Source organism: Salvelinus namaycush, chromosome 11 (assembly GCF_016432855.1).
Source record: "Salvelinus namaycush isolate Seneca chromosome 11, SaNama_1.0, whole genome shotgun sequence".
Taxonomy (NCBI): Eukaryota; Metazoa; Chordata; class Actinopteri; order Salmoniformes; family Salmonidae; genus Salvelinus; species Salvelinus namaycush.
Window position 1 is genome coordinate 42661653 of NC_052317.1, and position 19174 is coordinate 42680826.

General features: G+C 43.9%; 1 protein-coding gene across 1 annotated transcript in view; it reads left to right on the forward strand.

Annotated features, from left to right (window-relative positions):
* zzz3 (zinc finger, ZZ-type containing 3) overlaps positions 1-19174 on the forward strand; it is a 57870-nt gene that overhangs the window by 5337 nt on the left and 33359 nt on the right. Inside the window, exon 2 of the mRNA XM_039004436.1 lies at positions 9525-11348. Within this exon, the coding sequence (XP_038860364.1) occupies positions 9589-11348 (1760 nt within the window). The 5' untranslated portion in view covers positions 9525-9588. The remainder of the gene's footprint in view (positions 1-9524; positions 11349-19174) is intronic.

Sequence of the window (19174 nt, forward strand, 5' to 3'; positions counted from 1 at the left end):
ATATAGTTTTTGTTCCTCCTTTCATTGTACTCGGTGGGGAAGTGATCATTCATTCCAAAATCAGTGTTTCTGAGTTCTCTGCCCATGTTCTTCGTCATTTCCTTTTGCTTAAATTTGTCAAAACATGCAATAATAGCCCGTGGGCCTATTTCCAGAGGCCTTACCTATTCTATGGACTCTGGAGAAAGTGGCATTACGCACGACATCAGTGGGCAGTTTTAGTTGAGTTGACATAAAGTCTCTGACTGTGTCCTCACAGCCGCTGCTGTTGTCATTCTCCGCTATCCCTGAGAATATTAGATTGTTCCTGCATTGATCGACACCGTACACCAAGCAAGGTTTCTTTAAGTTGTTTGTTCTCCCTTTGCACCACCTCCACCTTGCCATGAATAGAGTCTACAGAACCTTTCAGCGCCGTCTTTCCTCAGATCATCAATCTGACGTTGGCTTAATTCTAGACTGGCTGAATTCTAGACTGGCTGAATTCTAGACTGGCTGAATTCTAGACTGGCTGAATTCTAGACTGGCACGTAATGCATTGATGTCCTCTCGTAATATATCCAAGATATCAAGTTTGGCAAGCCTTTCATTGATGGATTTTAACAAGTCAACATCCATATCAGTAAACCTCTCCCCACTCGCCACACCCTCTTACTAGGGGATGGTTTGGTTCCATCGTTGATACCTATTGGCCAACCTGGTTTTGGTTTGTTTTGTTGATTTGGGTTGGTTGTCCTTAACAATGCTTGAATCCTCCGAAACCAGCGACATGTTTCTTTGAGTTCGTTAGTATCTCTCGTCAATGAATCGTTCAAGCTCTTCAATGGATTCTGAATCCTCCAGCGTGTTTACAGGCAGAGTTAAACACACACACACACACACACACACACACAAACTGTTCAGCCGCAACTGAAATCCGCTGGTTGAAAGTGGTGTGCCGTTTTGATAGCCAGTGCCTTGCCTGTGAATTCGTTGAAGTGGCTGTAGGTAGAGATCCCCTTGATACCAGTCTTCGTCTCTCTGTCTAGTCCTAGTTCTGGGGACTCGCATTTAAGTGTTTGCCCTGCACACCAGATTACACTAATCTGTTAGTTATTGTCGAGGCAAACAAAGTTACACTGAACAAAAAAATATAAACACAACATGTAAAGTGTCGGTTCCATGTTTCATGAGCTGAAATAAACGATCCCAGAAATGTTCCAGACGCACAAAAATCTTATTTTTCCTCAATTCTGTGTGTGCACAAATTTGTTTACATCCCTGTTAGTGAGCATTTCTCTGCCAAGATATGCCACACCTGTCAGGAGGATGAATTATCAAGAAGCTGATTAAACAGCAGGATCATTACACAGGTGCACCTTGTGCTGGGGACCATAAAAGGCCACTCTAAAATGTGAAGTTTTGTCACACAACACCACAGATGTCTCAAGTTTTAAGGGAGTGTTCAGTTGGCATGCTGACTGCAGGAATGTCCACCATAACTATTGCCAGACAATTTAATGTTAGTTTATCTACCATAAGCCGCCTCCATCGTCGTTTTAGACCGGCCTCACAACCGCAGACTACGTGTAACCACGCCAGTCCAGGAACTCCACATCAGGCTTCTTCACCGTCCGGATCGTCTGAGACCAGCCACCCGGACAGCTGATGAAACTGTTGGCTTGCACAACCTAAATCATTTCTGCATAAAATGTCTCGGGAAGCTCATCTGCATGTTTGTCGTCCTCACCAAGGTCATGACCTGACTGCAGTTCGGCGTCGTAAGCGCCTTCATTGGACAAATGCATACCTTCGATGGACACTAGCACACTGGAGAAGGGTGCGCTTCACAGATTAATCCTGGTTTCAACTGTACTGGGCAGAAGGCTGACAACGTGTATGGCGTCTTGTGGATTAGCAGTTTGCCGATGTCAACGTGGTGAACAGTGTCCCATGGTGGCGGTGGGGTTATGGTCTTGCATTTTATCGATGGCAATTTGAATGCACAGAGATACCGTGATGAGATCCTGAGGCCCATCGTTGTGCCGTTCATCCGCCACCATCACCTCATGTTTCAGCATGATAATGTACAGCCCCATGTTGCAAGGATCTGTACACAATTCCTGGAAGCTGAAAATGTCCCAGTTCTTCCATGGTCTGCATACTCACCAGACATGTCACCCACTGAGCACGTTTGGGATGCTCTGGATCGACGTGTACGACAGCGTGTTCCAGTTCCCGTCAATATCCAGCAACTTCGCACAGCCACTGAAGAGGAGTGGGACAACATTCCACAGGCCACAATCAACAGCCTGATCAACTACAGTACTTCGCAAAGTATTCAGATCCCTTTACTTTCCCCACATTTTTTTACATCCTTATTTTAAAAAATCCTCATCAATCTACTCACAATTCCCCATAATGACAAAGTGAAAACAAGGTTTTTGAAATTTTTGCAAAAAAATAAAATACACTTAAATACATTAGACCCTTTGCTATGAGACTCGAAATTGAGCTCAAGTGCATCCTGTTTCCATTGATCATCCTTGAGATGTTTCTACAACTTGATTGGAATCCACCTGTGGTAAATTCTAAAGCAATCTCAGACCATGAGAAACAAGATTCTCTGGTCTAATAAAACTGAGATCGAACTCTTTGGCCTGAATGCCAAGCGTCACATCTGGAGGAAACCTGGCATCATCCTTACGTTGAAGCATGGTGGTGGCAGCATCATGCTGTGGGGATGTTTTCCAGCTGCAGAAACTGGGAGACTAGTCAGGATCAAGGGAAAGATGAACGGAGTAAAGTACAGAGAGATCCTTGATGAAAACCTGCTCCAGAGAGCTCAGGACCTCAGACTGGGGCAAAGGTTCACCTTCCAACAGGACAACAACCCTAAGCATACAGTCATGATAATGCAGGAGTGTCTTCGGGACAAGTCTCTGAATGTCCTTGAGTGGCCCAGCCAAAGCCCGGACTTGAACCCGATCCAACATCTCTGGAGAGACTTGAAAATAGCTGTGCAGCGACTCTCCCCATCCAACCTGACAGTTTGAGAGGATCTGCAGAGAAGAATGGGAGAAACTCCCCAAATACAGGTGTGCCAAGCTTATAGCATCATACCCAAGAAGACTTGAGGCTGTAATCGCTGCCAAAGGTGTTTCAACAAAGTACTGGGTAAAAGGTCTGAATACTTATGGAAATGTGATAGTTCAGTTTTATCTTAACAAATTTGTAAAAATGAACAAAACTGTTTTTCCCCTCATCAATCTACACACAGTACCCTGAGGGGAAAAACATTATTTGATCAATTTTAGAATAAGGCTGTAATGTAACAAAATGTGGGAAAAGGTTTATGGGGTGTAAATACTTCCTGAATACACTGTATATGTGAAGGAGCTGTGTCGCGCGAAGCAAATGGTGGTCACACCAGATACTGACTGGTTTTCTGATCCACACCCCCCACCCTCTTTTCTTCAGGTATCTTTGAACAACATTTGCATATCTGTCTTCTTGTCATGTGACATCCATAGATTAGGGCTTCATTTATTCATTTCAATTGACTGATTTCCTTATATGAACTGTAACTCAGTAAAATCCTTGAAATTGTTGCATGTTGCGTTTTTATATTTTTGTTCCGTGTAAATTATAATCTGTAACACTGCCTCAAGGGAGGATTTAATGTAAATTATAATCTAACACTGCCTCAAGGGAGGATTTAATGTAAATTATAATCTAACACTGCCTCAAGGGAGGATTTAATGTAAATTATAATCTAACACTGCCTCAAGGGAGGATTTAATGTAAATTATAATCTGTAACACTGCCTCAAGGGAGGATTTAATGTAAATTATAATCTGTAACACTGCCTCAAGGGAGGATTTAATGTAAATTATAATCTGTAACACTGCCTCAAGGAAGGATTTAATGTAAACTATAATCTAACACTGCCTCAAGGGAGGATTTAGTGTAAATTGTCATCTGTAACACTGCCTCAAGGGAGGATTTAGTGTAAATTATAATCTGTAACACTGCCTCAAGGGAGGATTTAGTGTAAATTGTCATCTGTAACACTGCCTCAAGGGAGGATTTAGTGTAAATTATAATCTATAACACTGCCTCAAGGGAGGATTTAGTGTAAATTATCATCTGTAACACTGCCTCAAGGGAGGGCTCAAATCTTGGCAGATTAGAATGTTGTCGATGTCTGTAAACAGGAAGTCACCCCACAGGGTATCATTACATCATAGATTCCCTCTTGGGTTGGTGGTTATGCTGTGTTGCTTTGTGCACAGAGATCCTATTAAATTACTATGTAATTCTATGGTTTTGCCTATAAATTACTATATGTAATTCTATGGTTTTGCCTATCAATTACTATGTAATTCTGTGGTTTTGCCTATAAATTACTATATGTAATTCTGTGGTTTTGCCTATAAATTACTATATGTAGTTCTATGGTTTTGCCTATAAATTACTATATGTAATTCTATGGTTTTGCCTATAAATTACTATATGTAGTTCTGTGGTTTTGCCTATAAATTACTATATGTAGTTCTGTGGTTGTCTATTAAATGACAATATGTAACTTTTTGGGCGACCCGACCAAATTCACATAGAAATGTTATTTCTATATTTTTAAAGCTGTTGTCTTCCCGTTCTTAAGTTTTTAGTTTTTCATCTTTTACTTTAGGTTTTGTACACCAGCTGAAAACACAATATTTGTGGTCATGGAAAACATTTTTCTGTGGTGTAGATGGTTCAATGATTCTCAGTGGTGTAGATGGTTCAATGATTCTCAGTGGTGTAGATGGTCCAATGATTCTCACTGGTTTAGATGGTTCAATGATTCTCAGTGGTTTAAATGGTTCAATGATTCTCAGTGGTTTAGATGGTACAATGATTCTCAGTGGTTTAGATGGTTCAATGATTCTCAGTGATTTAGATGGTTCAATGATTCTCAGTGGTTTAGATGGTTCAATGATTCTCAGTGGTGTAGATGGTTCAATGATTCTCAGTGGTTTAGATGGTTCAATGATTCTCAGTGGTTTAGATGGTTCAATGATTCTCAGTGGTGTAGATGGTTCAATGATTCTCAGTGGTGTAGATGGTTCAATGATTCTCAGTGGTTTAAATGGTACAATGATTCTCAGTGGTGTAGATGGTTCAATGATTCTCAGTGGTTTAAATGGTACAATGATTCTCAGTGGTGTAGATGGTTCAATGATTCTCAGTGGTTTAAATGGTACAATGATTCTCAGTGGTGTAGATGGTTCAATGATTCTCAGTGGTTTAAATGGTTTAATGATTCTCAGTGGTTTAGATGGTTCAATGATTCTCAGTGGTTTAGATGGTTCAATGATTCTCAGTGGTTTAGATGGTTCAATGATTCTCAGTGGTTTAGATGGTTCAATGATTCTCAGTGGTTTAGATGGTTCAATGATTCTCAGTGGTTTAGATGGTTCAATGATTCTCAGTGGTTTAAATGGTACAATGATTCTCAGTGGTGTAGATGGTTCAATGATTCTCAGTGGTTTAAATGGTACAATGATTCTCAGTGGTGTAGATGGTTTAATGATTCTCAGTGGTTTAGATGGTTCAATGATTCTCAGTGGTTTAGATGGTTCAATGATTCTCAGTGGTTTAGATGGTTCAATGATTCTCAGTGGTTTAGATGGTTCAATGATTCTCAGTGGTTTAGATGGTTCAATGATTCTCAGTGGTTTAGATGGTTCAATGATTCTCAGTGGTTTAGATGGTACAATGATTCTCAGTGGTGTAGATGGTTCAATGATTCTCAGTGGTTTAGATGGTTCAATGATTCTCAGTGGTTTAGATGGTACAATGATTCTCAGTGGTTTAGATGGTACAATGATTCTCAGTGGTTTAGATGGTACAATGATTCTCAGTGGTTTAGATGGTACAATGATTCTCAGTGGTTTAGATGGTACAATGATTCTCAGTGGTTTAGATGGTACAATGATTCTCAGTGGTTTAGATGGTTCAATGATTCTCAGTGGTTTAGATGGTTCAATGATTCTCAGTGGTTTAAATGGTTCAATGATTCTCAGTGGTGTAGATGGTTCAATGATTCTCAGTGGTGTAGATGGTTCAATGATTATCAGTGGTTTAGATGGTTCAATGATTCTCAGTGGTTTAGATGGTTCAATGATTCTCAGTGGTATAGATGGTTCAATGATTCTCAGTGGTTTAGATGGTTCAATGATTCTCAGTGGTTTAGATGGTTCAATGATTCTCAGTGGTTTAGATGGTACAATGATTCTCAGTGGTTTAGATGGTTCAATGATTCTCAGTGGTTTAAATGGTTCAATGATTCTCAGTGGTTTAGATGGTTCAATGATTCTCAGTGATTTAGATGGTTCAATGATTCTCAGTGGTTTAGATGGTTCAATGATTCTCAGTGGTGTAGATGGTTCAATGATTCTCAGTGGTGTAGATGGTTCAATGATTCTCAGTGGTTTAGATGGTTCAATGATTCTCAGTGGTATAGATGGTTCAATGATTCTCAGTGGTGTAGATGGTTCAATGATTCTCTGTGGTTTAGATGGTTCAATGATTCTCAGTGGTTTAGATGGTTCAATGATTCTCAGTGGTGTAGATGGTTCAATGATTCTCTGTGGTTTAGATGGTTCAATGATTCTCAGTGGTGTAGATGGTTCAATGATTCTCACTGGTTTAGATGGTTCAATGATTCTCACTGGTTTAGATGGTTCAATGATTCTCACTGGTGTAGATGGTTCAATGATTCTCACTGGTGTAGATGGTTCAATGATTCTCACTGGTGTAGATGGTTCAATGATTCTCAGTGGTGTAGATGGTTCAATGATTCTCAGTGGTTTAGATGGTTCAATGATTCTCAGTGGTGTAGATGGTACAATGATTCTCAGTGGTGTAGATGGTTCAATGATTCTCAGTGGTTTAAATGGTACAATGATTCTCAGTGGTGTAGATGGTTCAATGATTCTCAGTGGTTTAAATGGTACAATGATTCTCAGTGGTGTAGATGGTTCAATGATTCTCAGTGGTTTAAATGGTACAATGATTCTCAGTGGTGTAGATGGTTCAATGATTCTCAGTGGTTTAAATGGTACAATGATTCTCAGTGGTGTAGATGGTTCAATGATTCTCAGTGGTTTAAATGGTTTAATGATTCTCAGTGGTTTAGATGGTTCAATGATTCTCAGTGGTTTAGATGGTTCAATGATTCTCAGTGGTTTAGATGGTTCAATGATTCTCAGTGGTTTAGATGGTTCAATGATTCTCAGTGGTTTAGATGGTTCAATGATTCTCAGTGGTTTAAATGGTACAATGATTCTCACTGGTGTAGATGGTTCAATGATTCTCAGTGGTGTAGATGGTTCAATGATTCTCAGTGGTTTAGATGGTACAATGATTCTCAGTGGTGTAGATGGTTCAATGATTCTCAGTGGTTTAGATGGTTCAATGATTCTCAGTGGTGTAGATGGTTCAATGATTCTCAGTGGTTTAGATGGTTCAATGATTCTCAGTGGTTTAGATGGTTCAATGATTCTCAGTGGTTTAGATGGTTCAATGATTCTCAGTGGTTTAGATGGTTCAATGATTCTCAGTGGTTTAGATGGTACAATGATTCTCAGTGGTTTAAATGGTACAATGATTCTCAGTGGTGTAGATGGTTCAATGATTCTCAGTGGTTTAGATGGTTCAATGATTCTCAGTGGTTTAGATGGTACAATGATTCTCAGTGGTTTAGATGGTACAATGATTCTCAGTGGTTTAGATGGTTCAATGATTCTCAGTGGTTTAGATGGTTCAATGATTCTCAGTGGTTTAGATGGTTCAATGATTCTCAGTGGTTTAAATGGTTCAATGATTCTCAGTGGTGTAGATGGTTCAATGATTCTCAGTGGTGTAGATGGTTCAATGATTATCAGTGGTTTAGATGGTTCAATGATTCTCAGTGGTTTAGATGGTTCAATGATTCTCAGTGGTATAGATGGTTCAATGATTCTCAGTGGTTTAGATGGTTCAATGATTCTCAGTGGTTTAGATGGTACAATGATTCTCAGTGGTTTAGATGGTTCAATGATTCTCAGTGGTTTAGATGGTACAATGATTCTCAGTGGTTTAGATGGTTCAATGATTCTCAGTGGTTTAGATGGTTCAATGATTCTCAGTGGTTTAGATGGTTCAATGATTCTCAGTGGTTTAGATGGTTCAATGATTCTCAGTGGTTTAGATGGTTCAATGATTCTCAGTGGTTTAGATGGTTCAATGATTCTCAGTGGTTTAGATGGTTCAATGATTCTCTGTGGTTTAGATGGTGTAATGATTCTCTGTGGTTTAGATGGTTCAATGATTCTCACTGGTTTAGATGGTTCAATGATTCTCACTGGTTTAGATGGTTCAATGATTCTCACTGGTTTAGATGGTTCAATGATTCTCACTGGTTTAGATGGTTCAATGATTCTCACTGGTTTAGATGGTTCAATGATTCTCACTGGTTTAGATGGTTCAATGATTCTCACTGGTTTAGATGGTTCAATGATTCTCACTGGTTTAGATGGTTCAATGATTCTCAGCATTGCTTGTTTTGTCACAAACTGAAATTCGGCGAACTATTAGAATTTTATATATAAAATGTGTATGTATATGTTTTGCATTTTTAAATGACTATATGTAATTCTATGGTTTTCTCTTTGAAATTGTTAATATTTTTATTCAGTGTACTATGCGAATCCCGGGTCTTGACCAGAGATTAGGGTTGTCCCAAATACCACCCTATTCCCTATATAGTGCACTACTTTAGACCAGAGCCCCATGGAACCCTATTCCCTACATAGTGCACTACTTTAGACCAGAGCCCGATGGCCCTTTTTACAAATGTGAAAGAGGGCACTACATAGGGAATAGGGTGCCTACATAGGGAATAGGGTGCCTACATAGGGAATAGTGTGCCATTTGGGATGGAGGCTTGTACTGCAGTCTCCTTCAATCCCCAGACAGACACAGAACCCTCACAGCCGGAGCAACAGACACAGAACCCTCACAGCCGGAGCATCAAAGCCGGGCTGACATTTTGAAAAGTCCAGCGATTCTTCGAACCAGCACTAGATGAAAGATCCTGTCAGTCTGTCAGAATCTCCCAACACTCAGTGTGATTGGTTCAGTTATGCATTAGCCTCAGTGTCGACATAGAAGCAGGATTTCCCTACAGAAGGTGCTGTGTGTTTTGCTTATGAAGATGCTACTCTTTTACGTCAGTCTTATGTATCCTTTATGAAGCCTAATGTATCCCTTATGAATCCTAATGTATCCCTTATGAAGCCTAATGTATCCCTTATGAAGCCTAATCTATCCTTTATGAAGCCTAATCTATCCTTATGAAGCCTAATGTATCCCTTATGAAGCCTAATGTATCCCTTATGAAGTCTAATGTAGCCTTTATGAAGCCTAATTTATCCATTATGAAGCCTTATGTATCCATTATGAAGCCTTATGTATCCTCGCTTTACAAAGCCTTATAACACCTCTGTCTCCTCCAGGTACCCCATTCTGCAGCAGGTGACTGAGCAGCACAATGAGACGTCAGTAGTCCCCCTCCGTAGCATGGCCACGTCACGTTCCTCACGCGTCACAAGGTCATCAGTCGGACTCAATGGATTGGACGAGAACTTCTGTGGCCGAACCCTCAGGAACCGCAGTATCGCCCAGCCGGAGGAGGGTCAGGGGTCACCGCTCCCCGGCAGCAGGGCCCCCCGCTCCCCCAAGAAGAGGCAGGACCCCCAGGCTGGGAGCTCAGAGAAGCCTGGGGGTCACCAGGGAAAGGTAGCCCACCACAAGGCCTCCTCAGTGGACAGGGAGACATGGCCGAGCCCCAGGAAGAGGGGACTGTCCTGCTCAGAGAGAGAGAGTGATGGGTGTGGGGGTTTGGACAATGCTGAGAACTGTGAGGGGATGGGGAAGGAGACGTCGGGGGCTGGTGGAAGAGACGCTTCTCTGCTCCTCAAAAGGGCCAAACGGTGTTCCCGTTACGGGGAGTCGCAGGGATCCGAGGACGACCCCTCTTCTGCACCCGCCAAACCTGACATCCCCCCATCCTCCTGCACCCCCCCAGCGACTGTCAAGGAGAACAGTGAAGAGGGTGACCCGCTCAACCTAATCTGCACCGCACCCTCTTCCTCTTCTCCACAGAACCTCAACAAAGAGGAAGGTGAGGAGGAGGAGGAGGAGGAGGAGGACAGTGGCGGCCATATTGAGAGCGACGGCCATGCTCAGCAGCCCCCGAACTCCACTTCCCATAATCCCCCTGTTCCGCCCCAGAACTCTAACTCCCATAAATCCTCTACAGGGCTGGGACAGACCAGCAGTAGCCTTGATGCTCAGACAATCTCCCTGGGTTCCAGTGCTGCCGTCAACACCAGCTGCCCAGGTCCCAGTCCAGCACTGCTGAACGGCAGCCAGATGGGCGCGCCATGCCCCTCACCCCCAGACCCCATAGTGCCTTGTAGAAACTGTGATCCTGTGCAGGAGAAGGAGGAGGTTAGGGACTCTGGGGAGTATTCTGCTCCTCCTCTGGCCTCCTTTGAAGAGGACTCCTCCACCCCACATCTGTCAGTCAGGGAGGAGGAAGTGGAGTTGGATGTAGTGGGGGACTCGGTGTGTCGGGAGGAGGAAGTGACAGCGACCGAGGAGGAGGAGGAGGATGAGGAGGAGGAAGAGAGTACCAGCGGGAGAAGTAATGGTTGGCCACTGGTGCAGGATGCTGTTGCCACCAGTATCATCAACGTAAACAACAACAACATCCCAAACAACAACATCAACAACTCAGGAGAATCCACCATGCCTTTGCTAGCCCCCCAGACCCTTTCAGAGCCCCCCTGCACCCCTTCTGTCTCCGACACTTCGCCCCCGTCCTTCACCCAACCCCATGAACACCAATACACCCTGAGGACTTCGCCCCGGAGAGCTGGGGCCCCCTCGCCCCCCAAACCCTGCTCCCCTCCCAGAGACCCTCTCCGGGACAACGGCCCTCTGAGAGAGGGGGTCGAGGGAGCCTGTCGGAGGCTGGATCTGGACGCTACTCTGGCTACTTCTACCCCTTCCTCAGGTCCCTCCAGCACCCAGGCCAGGGGAGGGTCTCTTCCGTCGGTTCCCATGGAGCAGGGAGCCGGTGGGGACGACAGGGACAAGGTAGTAGGGGACGGTCGGGACTACGGGGAGCTCCGAGAAGGCGCCCGGGCAGCCAGTAAGGAGGTTCCGGTAGGAGGAAGCCAGCAGCAGGAGGAGGAGAAGCAGGTGGAGGACGAAGAGGAACCAGATGTGTATTACTTTGAGTCGGACCACCTGGTGCTCAAACACAACAAAGAGTGCGTAGTGGGAGTTCCTGGGATTATATCTAGATTATTGTCCTGTCAACTGACAAACTCAATTCCTGGGATTATATCTAGATTATTGTCCTGTCAACTGACAAACTCAATTCCTGGGATTATATCTAGATTATTGTCCTGTCAACTGACAAACTCAATTCCTGGGATTATATCTAGATTATTGTCCTGTCAACTGACAAACTCAATTCCTGGGATTATATCTAGATTATTGTCCTGTCAACTGACAAACTCAATTCCTGGGATTATATCTAGATTATTGTCCTGTCAACTGACAAACTCAATTCCTGGGATTATATCTAGATTATTGTCCTGTCAACTGACAAACTCAATTCCTGGGATTATATCTAGATTATAGTCCTGTCAACTGACAAACTCAATTCCTGGGATTATATCTAGATTATTGTCCTGTCAACTGACAAACTCAATTCCTGGGATTATATCTAGATTATTGTCCTGTCAACTGACAAACTCAATTCCTGGGATTATATCTAGATTATTGTCCTGTCAACTGACAAACTCAATTCCTGGGATTATATCTAGATTATTGTCCTGTCAACTGACAAACTCAATTCCTGGGATTATATCTAGATTATAGTCCTGTCAACTGACAAACTCAATTCCTGGGATTATATCTAGATTATTGTCCTGTCAACTGACAAACTCAATTCCTGGGATTATATCTAGATTATTGTCCTGTCAACTGACAAACTCAATTCCTGGGATTATATCTAGATTATTGTCCTGTCAACTGACAAACTCAATTCCTGGGATTATATCTAGATTATTGTCCTGTTGTACAGGTCTTTGGGGGTAGGGTTGTACAGGTCTTTGGGGGGCAGGGTTGTACAGGTCTTTGGGTGCAGGGTTGTAAAGGTCTTTGGGTCCCGGGTTGTACAGGTCTTTGGGTGTAGGGTTGTACAGGTCTTTGGGTCCCGGGTTGTACAGGTCTTTGGGTCCCGGGTTGTACAGGTCTTTGGGTCCCGGGTTGTACAGGTCTTTGGGTCCCGGGTTGTACAGGTCTTTGGGGGGCAGGGTTGTACAGGTCTTTGGGGGGCAGGGTTGTAAAGGTCTTTGGGTGTAGGGTTGTACAGGTCTTTGGGTCCAGGGTTGTAAAGGTCTTTGGGTGTAGGGTTGTACAGGTCTTTGGGTCCAGGGTTGTAAAGGTCTTTGGGTGTAGGGTTGTACAGGTCTTTGGGGGGCAGGGTTGTACAGGTCTTTGGGTCCCGGGTTGTACAGGTCTTTGGGTCCCGGGTTGTACAGGTCTTTGGGTCCTGGGTTGTACAGGTCTTTGGGTCCCGGGTTGTACAGGTCTTTGGGTCCCGGGTTGTAAAGGTCTTTGGGTGTAGGGTTGTACAGGTCTTTGGGTGTAGGGTTGTACAGGTCTTTGGGTCCCGGGTTGTACAGGTCTTTGGGTCCCGGGTTGTACAGGGCTTTGGGTCCCGGGTTGTACAGGTCTTTGGGTCCCGGGTTGTACAGGTCTTTGGGTCCCGGGTTGTACAGGTCTTTGGGGGCAGGGTTGTACAGGTCTTTGGGTCCAGGGTTGTACAGGTCTTTGGGTCCCGGGTTGTAAAGGTCTTTGGGGGCAGGGTTGTACAGGTCTTTGGGGGCAGGGTTGTACAGGTCTTTGGGTCCAGGGTTGTACAGGTCTTTGGGTCCCGGGTTGTACAGGTCTTTGGGTCCAGGGTTGTACAGGTCTTTGGGTCCAGGGTTGTACAGGTCTTTGGGTGCAGGGTTGTAAAGGTCTTTGGGTCCCGGGTTGTACATGTCTTTGGGGGTAGGGTTGTACAGGTCTTTGGGTCCCGGGTTGTAAAGGTCTTTGGGTCCAGGGTTGTACAGGTCTTTGGGTCCAGGGTTGTACAGGTCTTTGGGTCCAGGGTTGTACAGGTCTTTGGGTCCCGGGTTGTACAGGTCTTTGGGTCCCGGGTTGTACAGGTCTTTGGGTCCAGGGTTGTACAGGTCTTTGGGGGGCAGGATTGTACAGGTCTTTGGGGGGCAGGGTTGTACAGGTCTTTGGGTCCCGGGTTGTACAGGTCTTTGGGGGCAGGGTTGTACAGGTCTTTGGGTCCAGGGTTGTACAGGTCTTTGGGTCCAGGGTTGTACAGGTCTTTGGGTCCAGGGTTGTACAGGTCTTTGGGTCCCGGGTTGTACAGGTCTTTGGGTCCAGGGTTGTACAGGTCTGGGGGGCAGGGTTGTACAGGTCTTTGGGTCCAGGGTTGTACAGGTCTTTGGGTCCAGGGTTGTACAGGTCTTTGGGTCCAGGGTTGTACATGTCTTTGGGTCCCGGGTTGTACAGGTCTTTGGGGGCAGGGTTGTACAGGTCTTTGGGTCCCGGGTTGTACAGGTCTTTGGGGGCAGGGTTGTACAGGTCTTTGGGTCCCGGGTTGTACAGGTCTTTGGGTCCAGGGTTGTACAGGTCTTTGGGTCCAGGGTTGTACAGGTCTTTTGGGGGCAGGGTTGTACAGGTCTTTGGGGGTAGGGTTGTACAGGTCTTTGGGGGTAGGGTTGTACAGGTCTTTGGGGGTAGGGTTGTACAGGTCTTTGGGTCCAGGGTTGTACAGGTCTTTGGGTCCCGGGTTGTACAGGTCTTTGGGTCCAGGGTTGTACAGGTCTTTGGGTCCAGGGTTGTACAGGTCTTTGGGTCCAGGGTTGTACAGGTCTGGGGGTAGGGTTGTAAAGGGTATAATGTAGAAATGGAAAACCCTGCACTCACAGGGCTCTACACTGGTGTTTTTTACAAGGAGCACAAAATGGTAGCACTGTAGATCTCTGACTCACTGGAAAATGCTATTTCAAGTCTGAACGTTATTTCCATTGGATTGACTGCAGGTTTCTCCTTCAGTAGATTATATAGGCTACTACTGTCTGGTGTCTATGTTAGTGTGGATGGCTGCTGTCGTCACCCCTCTCAACACACACCAGCATCAGATATTATAACTGGGTCTGTGGTGATAATGGGGGTTAGTGATGACAGGAGGGTTGGTCTGTGGTGATAATGGGGGTTAGTGATGACAGGGTAGTTGGTCTGTGGTGATAATGGGGGTTAGTGATGACAGGGTAGTTGGTCTGTGGTGATAATGGGGGTTAGTGATGACAGGGGAGTTGATCTGTGGTGATAATGGGGGTTAGTGATGACAGGAGGGTTGGTCTGTGGTGATAATGGGGGTTAGTGATGACAGAGGAGTTGGTCTGTGGTGATAATGGGGGTTAGTGATGACAGGGGTGTGGATCTGTGGTGATAATGGGGGTTAGTGATGACAGGAGGGTTGGTCTGTGGTGATAATGGGGGTTAGTGATGACAGGGTAGTTGGTCTGTGGTGATAATGGGGGTTAGTGATGACAGGGGTGTGGATCTGTGGTGATAATGGGGGTTAGTGATGACAGGAGGGTTGGTCTGTGGTGATAATGGGGGTTAGTGATGACAGGGGAGTTGGTCTGTGGTGATAATGGGGGTTAGTGATGACAGGGTAGTTGGTCTGTGGTGATAATGGGGGTTAGTGATGACAGGCTAGTTGGTATGTGGTGATAATGGGGGTTAGTGATGACATGGTAGTTGGTCTGTGGTGAAAATGGGGGTTAGTGATGACAGGGTAGTTGGTCTGTGGTGATAATGGGGGTTAGTGATGACAGGGTGGCTGGTCTGTGGTGATAATGGGGGTTAATGATGACATGGTAGTTGGTCTGGGATGATAATGGTAATGGGGTTAGTTATTTTCTATGTTTATCCCAAAGCCGTATTCATTTTCCCCATAGGAATGGCTGAACAAACCAGAGGTAACTCATTTCCTCATAGGAGTGGCTGAACGAACCAGAGGTAACTCATTTCCCCATAGGAATGGCTGAACAAACCAGAGGTAACTCATTTCCCCATAGGAATGGCTGAACAAACCAGAGGTAACTCATTCCCCCATAAGAGTGGCTGAACGAACCAGAGGTAAATCATTTTCCCCATAGGAATGGCTGAACAAACCAGAGGTAACTCATCTCTGCGTTTCAGGAGCTCTATTGCCTTTCAATTTCAGGGTGTGATTTTATATTCCAAGTCCGTACTTGAAAAATCCTAAATGAAAACATCAGTTTTTATATCTTTCATTGGAATCGACTCCTTTCAAAGGAAAAATAAACCTGACCTAATGAGTCTAAAACAACCCTCCTATAAAAATCAGACCTTTATGGTGCCCAGCTGAGAGTTCGGGCTGAGGGTATCCGTGGTTTGGAAAATAGAATTGATCATTAGGGAGTATCATGTAACGTATATTGGTAATATGATTCATGTTGCCAGCTAGAGTGAGATGACTGTGATGATGGAACTACTGTAGTTAGCTCAGATGAAACTACTGTAGTTAGCTCAGAGGAAACTACTGTAGTTAGCTCAGAGGAAACTACTGTAGTTAGCTCAGAGGAAACTACTGTAGTTAGCTCAGAGGAAACTACTGTAGTTAGCTCAGAGGAAACTACTGTAGTTAGCTCAGAGGAAACTACTGTAGTTAGCTCAGAGGAAACTACTGTAGTTAGCTCAGAGGAAACTACTGTAGTTAGCTCAGATTAAACTACTGTAGTTAGCTCAGAGGAAACTACTGTAGTTAGCTCAGAGGAAACTACTGTAGTTAGCTCAGAGGAAACTACTGTAGTTAGCTCAGAGGAAACTACTGTAGTTAGCTCAGAGGAAACTACTCTAGTTAGCTCAGAGGAAACTACTGTAGTTAGCTCAGAGGAAACTACTGTAGTTAGCTCAGAGGAAACTACTGTAGTTAGCTCAGAGGAAACTACTGTAGTTAGCTCAGAGGCAGGGGCTTGCATCCAAAACGGCTCCCTATTCCATAGAGCACTATGGGCCCTGGTCCGAAGTAGTGCACCATGTAGGGACTAGGGTGCCATTTATTCCCCATCACTATCTATATAGGGACTAGGGTGCCATTTATTCCCCCATCACTACTATATAGGGACTAGGGTGCCATTTATTCCCCCATCACTACTATATAGGGACTAGGGTGCCATTTATTCCCCCATCACTACTATATAGGGACTAGGGTGCCATTTATTCCCCCATCACTACTATATAGGGACTAGGGTGCCATTTATTCCCCCATCACTACTATATAGGGACTAGGGTGCCATTTATTCCCCCATCACTATCTATATAGGGACTAGGGTGCCATTTAATAGGGTGCATGTTGTCTCACAGCTATTTGTAAAATGATTCATGCCAGTTGTTGACCAGCACGCACCTGTTCAGAAACGAACTGTGAGACCCGTTAGATGCCTCTGGATTAATGGGTCAAAGAAAGGAAGGTGACAACCAAGTCAGACCGCTCAGCTGATTGGTCGACATACTGTCAATTGAGAAATGTTGTGACTTAACTGAACAAAAATAATTTATATTACCAAACCAAGATAAATGATGGAAAAACACAACGGAAAAAGACCTTAAATTATGTGATGGGCAGAAAATCCAATTCATCTCCATTCGTTCATTAAAGTTTGTAACAAAACCTTCCCATATGTCCAGTCACTTCAATGACTATTTCACCAGTAGAGTGGAACAAGTCAGAAGGTAAATGACAATGTTGAACAGTCAACCATCATATTGTTGTATAATATAACATCTAATAATGAAAGAGAAGGATTGCTGTTTTGAATTTGGTCGAGTTTAGAAGAGGTGGAACAACTATCCATCAATAATGATGAGCCACCAGGTATAGACAACCTAGATGGTAAACTATTGAGAATGGTAGCAGACTGTATTACCACCAGGTATAGACAACCTAGATGGTAAACTATTGAGAATGGTAGACTGTATTACCACCAGGTACAGACAACCTAGATGGGACACTATTGAGAATGGTAGCAGACTGTATTACCACCAGGTACAGACAACCTAGATGGGACACTATTGAGAATGGTAGTGGACTGTATTACCACCATGTATAGACAACCTAGATGGTAAACTATTGAGAATGGTAGCAGACTGTATTACCACCAGGTATAGACAACCTAGATGGTAAACTATTGAGAATGGTAGCAGACTGTATTACCACCAGGTATAGACAACCTGGATGGGAAACTATTGAGAATGGTAGCAGACTGTATTACCACCAGGTATAGACAACCTAGATGGTAAACTATAGAGAATGGTAGCAGACTGTATTACCACCAGGTATAGACAACCTAGATGGGAAACTATTGAGAATGGTAGCAGACTGTATTACCACCAGGTATAGACAACCTAGATGGTAAACTATTGAGAATGGTAGACTGTATTACCACCAGGTACAGACAACCTAGATGGGACACTATTGAGAATGGTAGCAGACTGTATTACCACCAGGTATAGACAACCTAGATGGTAAACTATTGAGAGTGGTAGCAGACTGTATTACCACCAGGTATAGACAACCTAGATGGGACACTATAGAGAATGGTAGCAGACTGTATTACCACCAGGTATAGACTACCTAGATGGTAAACTATTGAGAATGGTAGCAGACTGTATTACCACCAGGTATAAACTACCTAGATGGTAAACTATTGAGAATGGTAGCAGACTGTATTACCACCAGGTATAGACAACCTAGATGGTAAACTATTGAGAATGGTAGCAGACTGTATTACCACCAGGTATAGACAACCTAGATGGTAAACTATTGAGAATGGTAGCAGACTGTATTACCACCAGGTATAGACAACCTAGATGGGACACTACTGAGAATGGTAGCAAACTGTATTACCACCAGGTATAAACTACCTAGATGGTAAACTACTGAGAATGGTAGCAGACTGTATTACCACCAGGTATAAACTACCTAGATGGGACACTACTGAGAATGGTTGCAGACTGTATTACCACCAGGTATAAACTACCTAGATGGTAAACTACTGAGAATGGTAGCAGACTGTATTACCACCAGGTATAGACAACCTAGATGATAAACTATTGAGAGTGGTAGCAGACTGTATTACCACCAGGTATAGACAACCTAGATGGGACACTATAGAGAATGGTAGCAGACTGTATTACCACCAGGTATAGACAACCTAGATGGTAAACTATTGAGAATGGTAGCAGACTGTATTACCACCAGGTATAGACAACCTAGATGGTAAACTACTGAGAATGGTAGCAGACTGTATTACCACCAGGTATAGACAACCTAGATGGTAAACTATTGAGAATGGTAGCAGACTGTATTACCACCAGGTATAGACAACCTAGATGGTAAACTATTGAGAATGGTAGCAGACTGTATTACCACCCCTATTTGCTAAGTCTTTAAAGCCTAAAAGAATGTGTCCACAGATGTGGAAGGAAGCTAAAGTAATTCCACTGCCTAAATATAGTAAATCACCCTTTGATGCAGATAACGGCCGCCCAATCAGTTTGCTGCCTGTGCTTAGTAAACTGATGGAGAAGATTGTGTTTGACCAAATACAATACTATTCTTCAGAGAACAGGTTCATTACCGAGTGGGTTTGTTTTTCAGAGAACACGTTCACTACTGAGTGGGTCTGTTTTTCAGAGAACACGCTCACTACTGAGTGGGTCTGTTTTTCAGAGAACACGCTCACTACTGAGTGGGTCTGTTTTTCAGAGAACACGGTCACTACCGAGTGGGTCTGTTTTTCAGAGAACACGGTCACTACCGAGTGGGTTTGTTTTTCAGAGAACACGCTCACTACCGAGTGGGTTTGTTTTTCAGAGAACATGTTCACTACTGAGTGGGTCTGTTTTTCAGAGAACACGGTCACTACTGAGTGGGTCTGTTTTTCAGAGAACATGTTCACTACTGAGTGGGTCTGTTTTTCAGAGA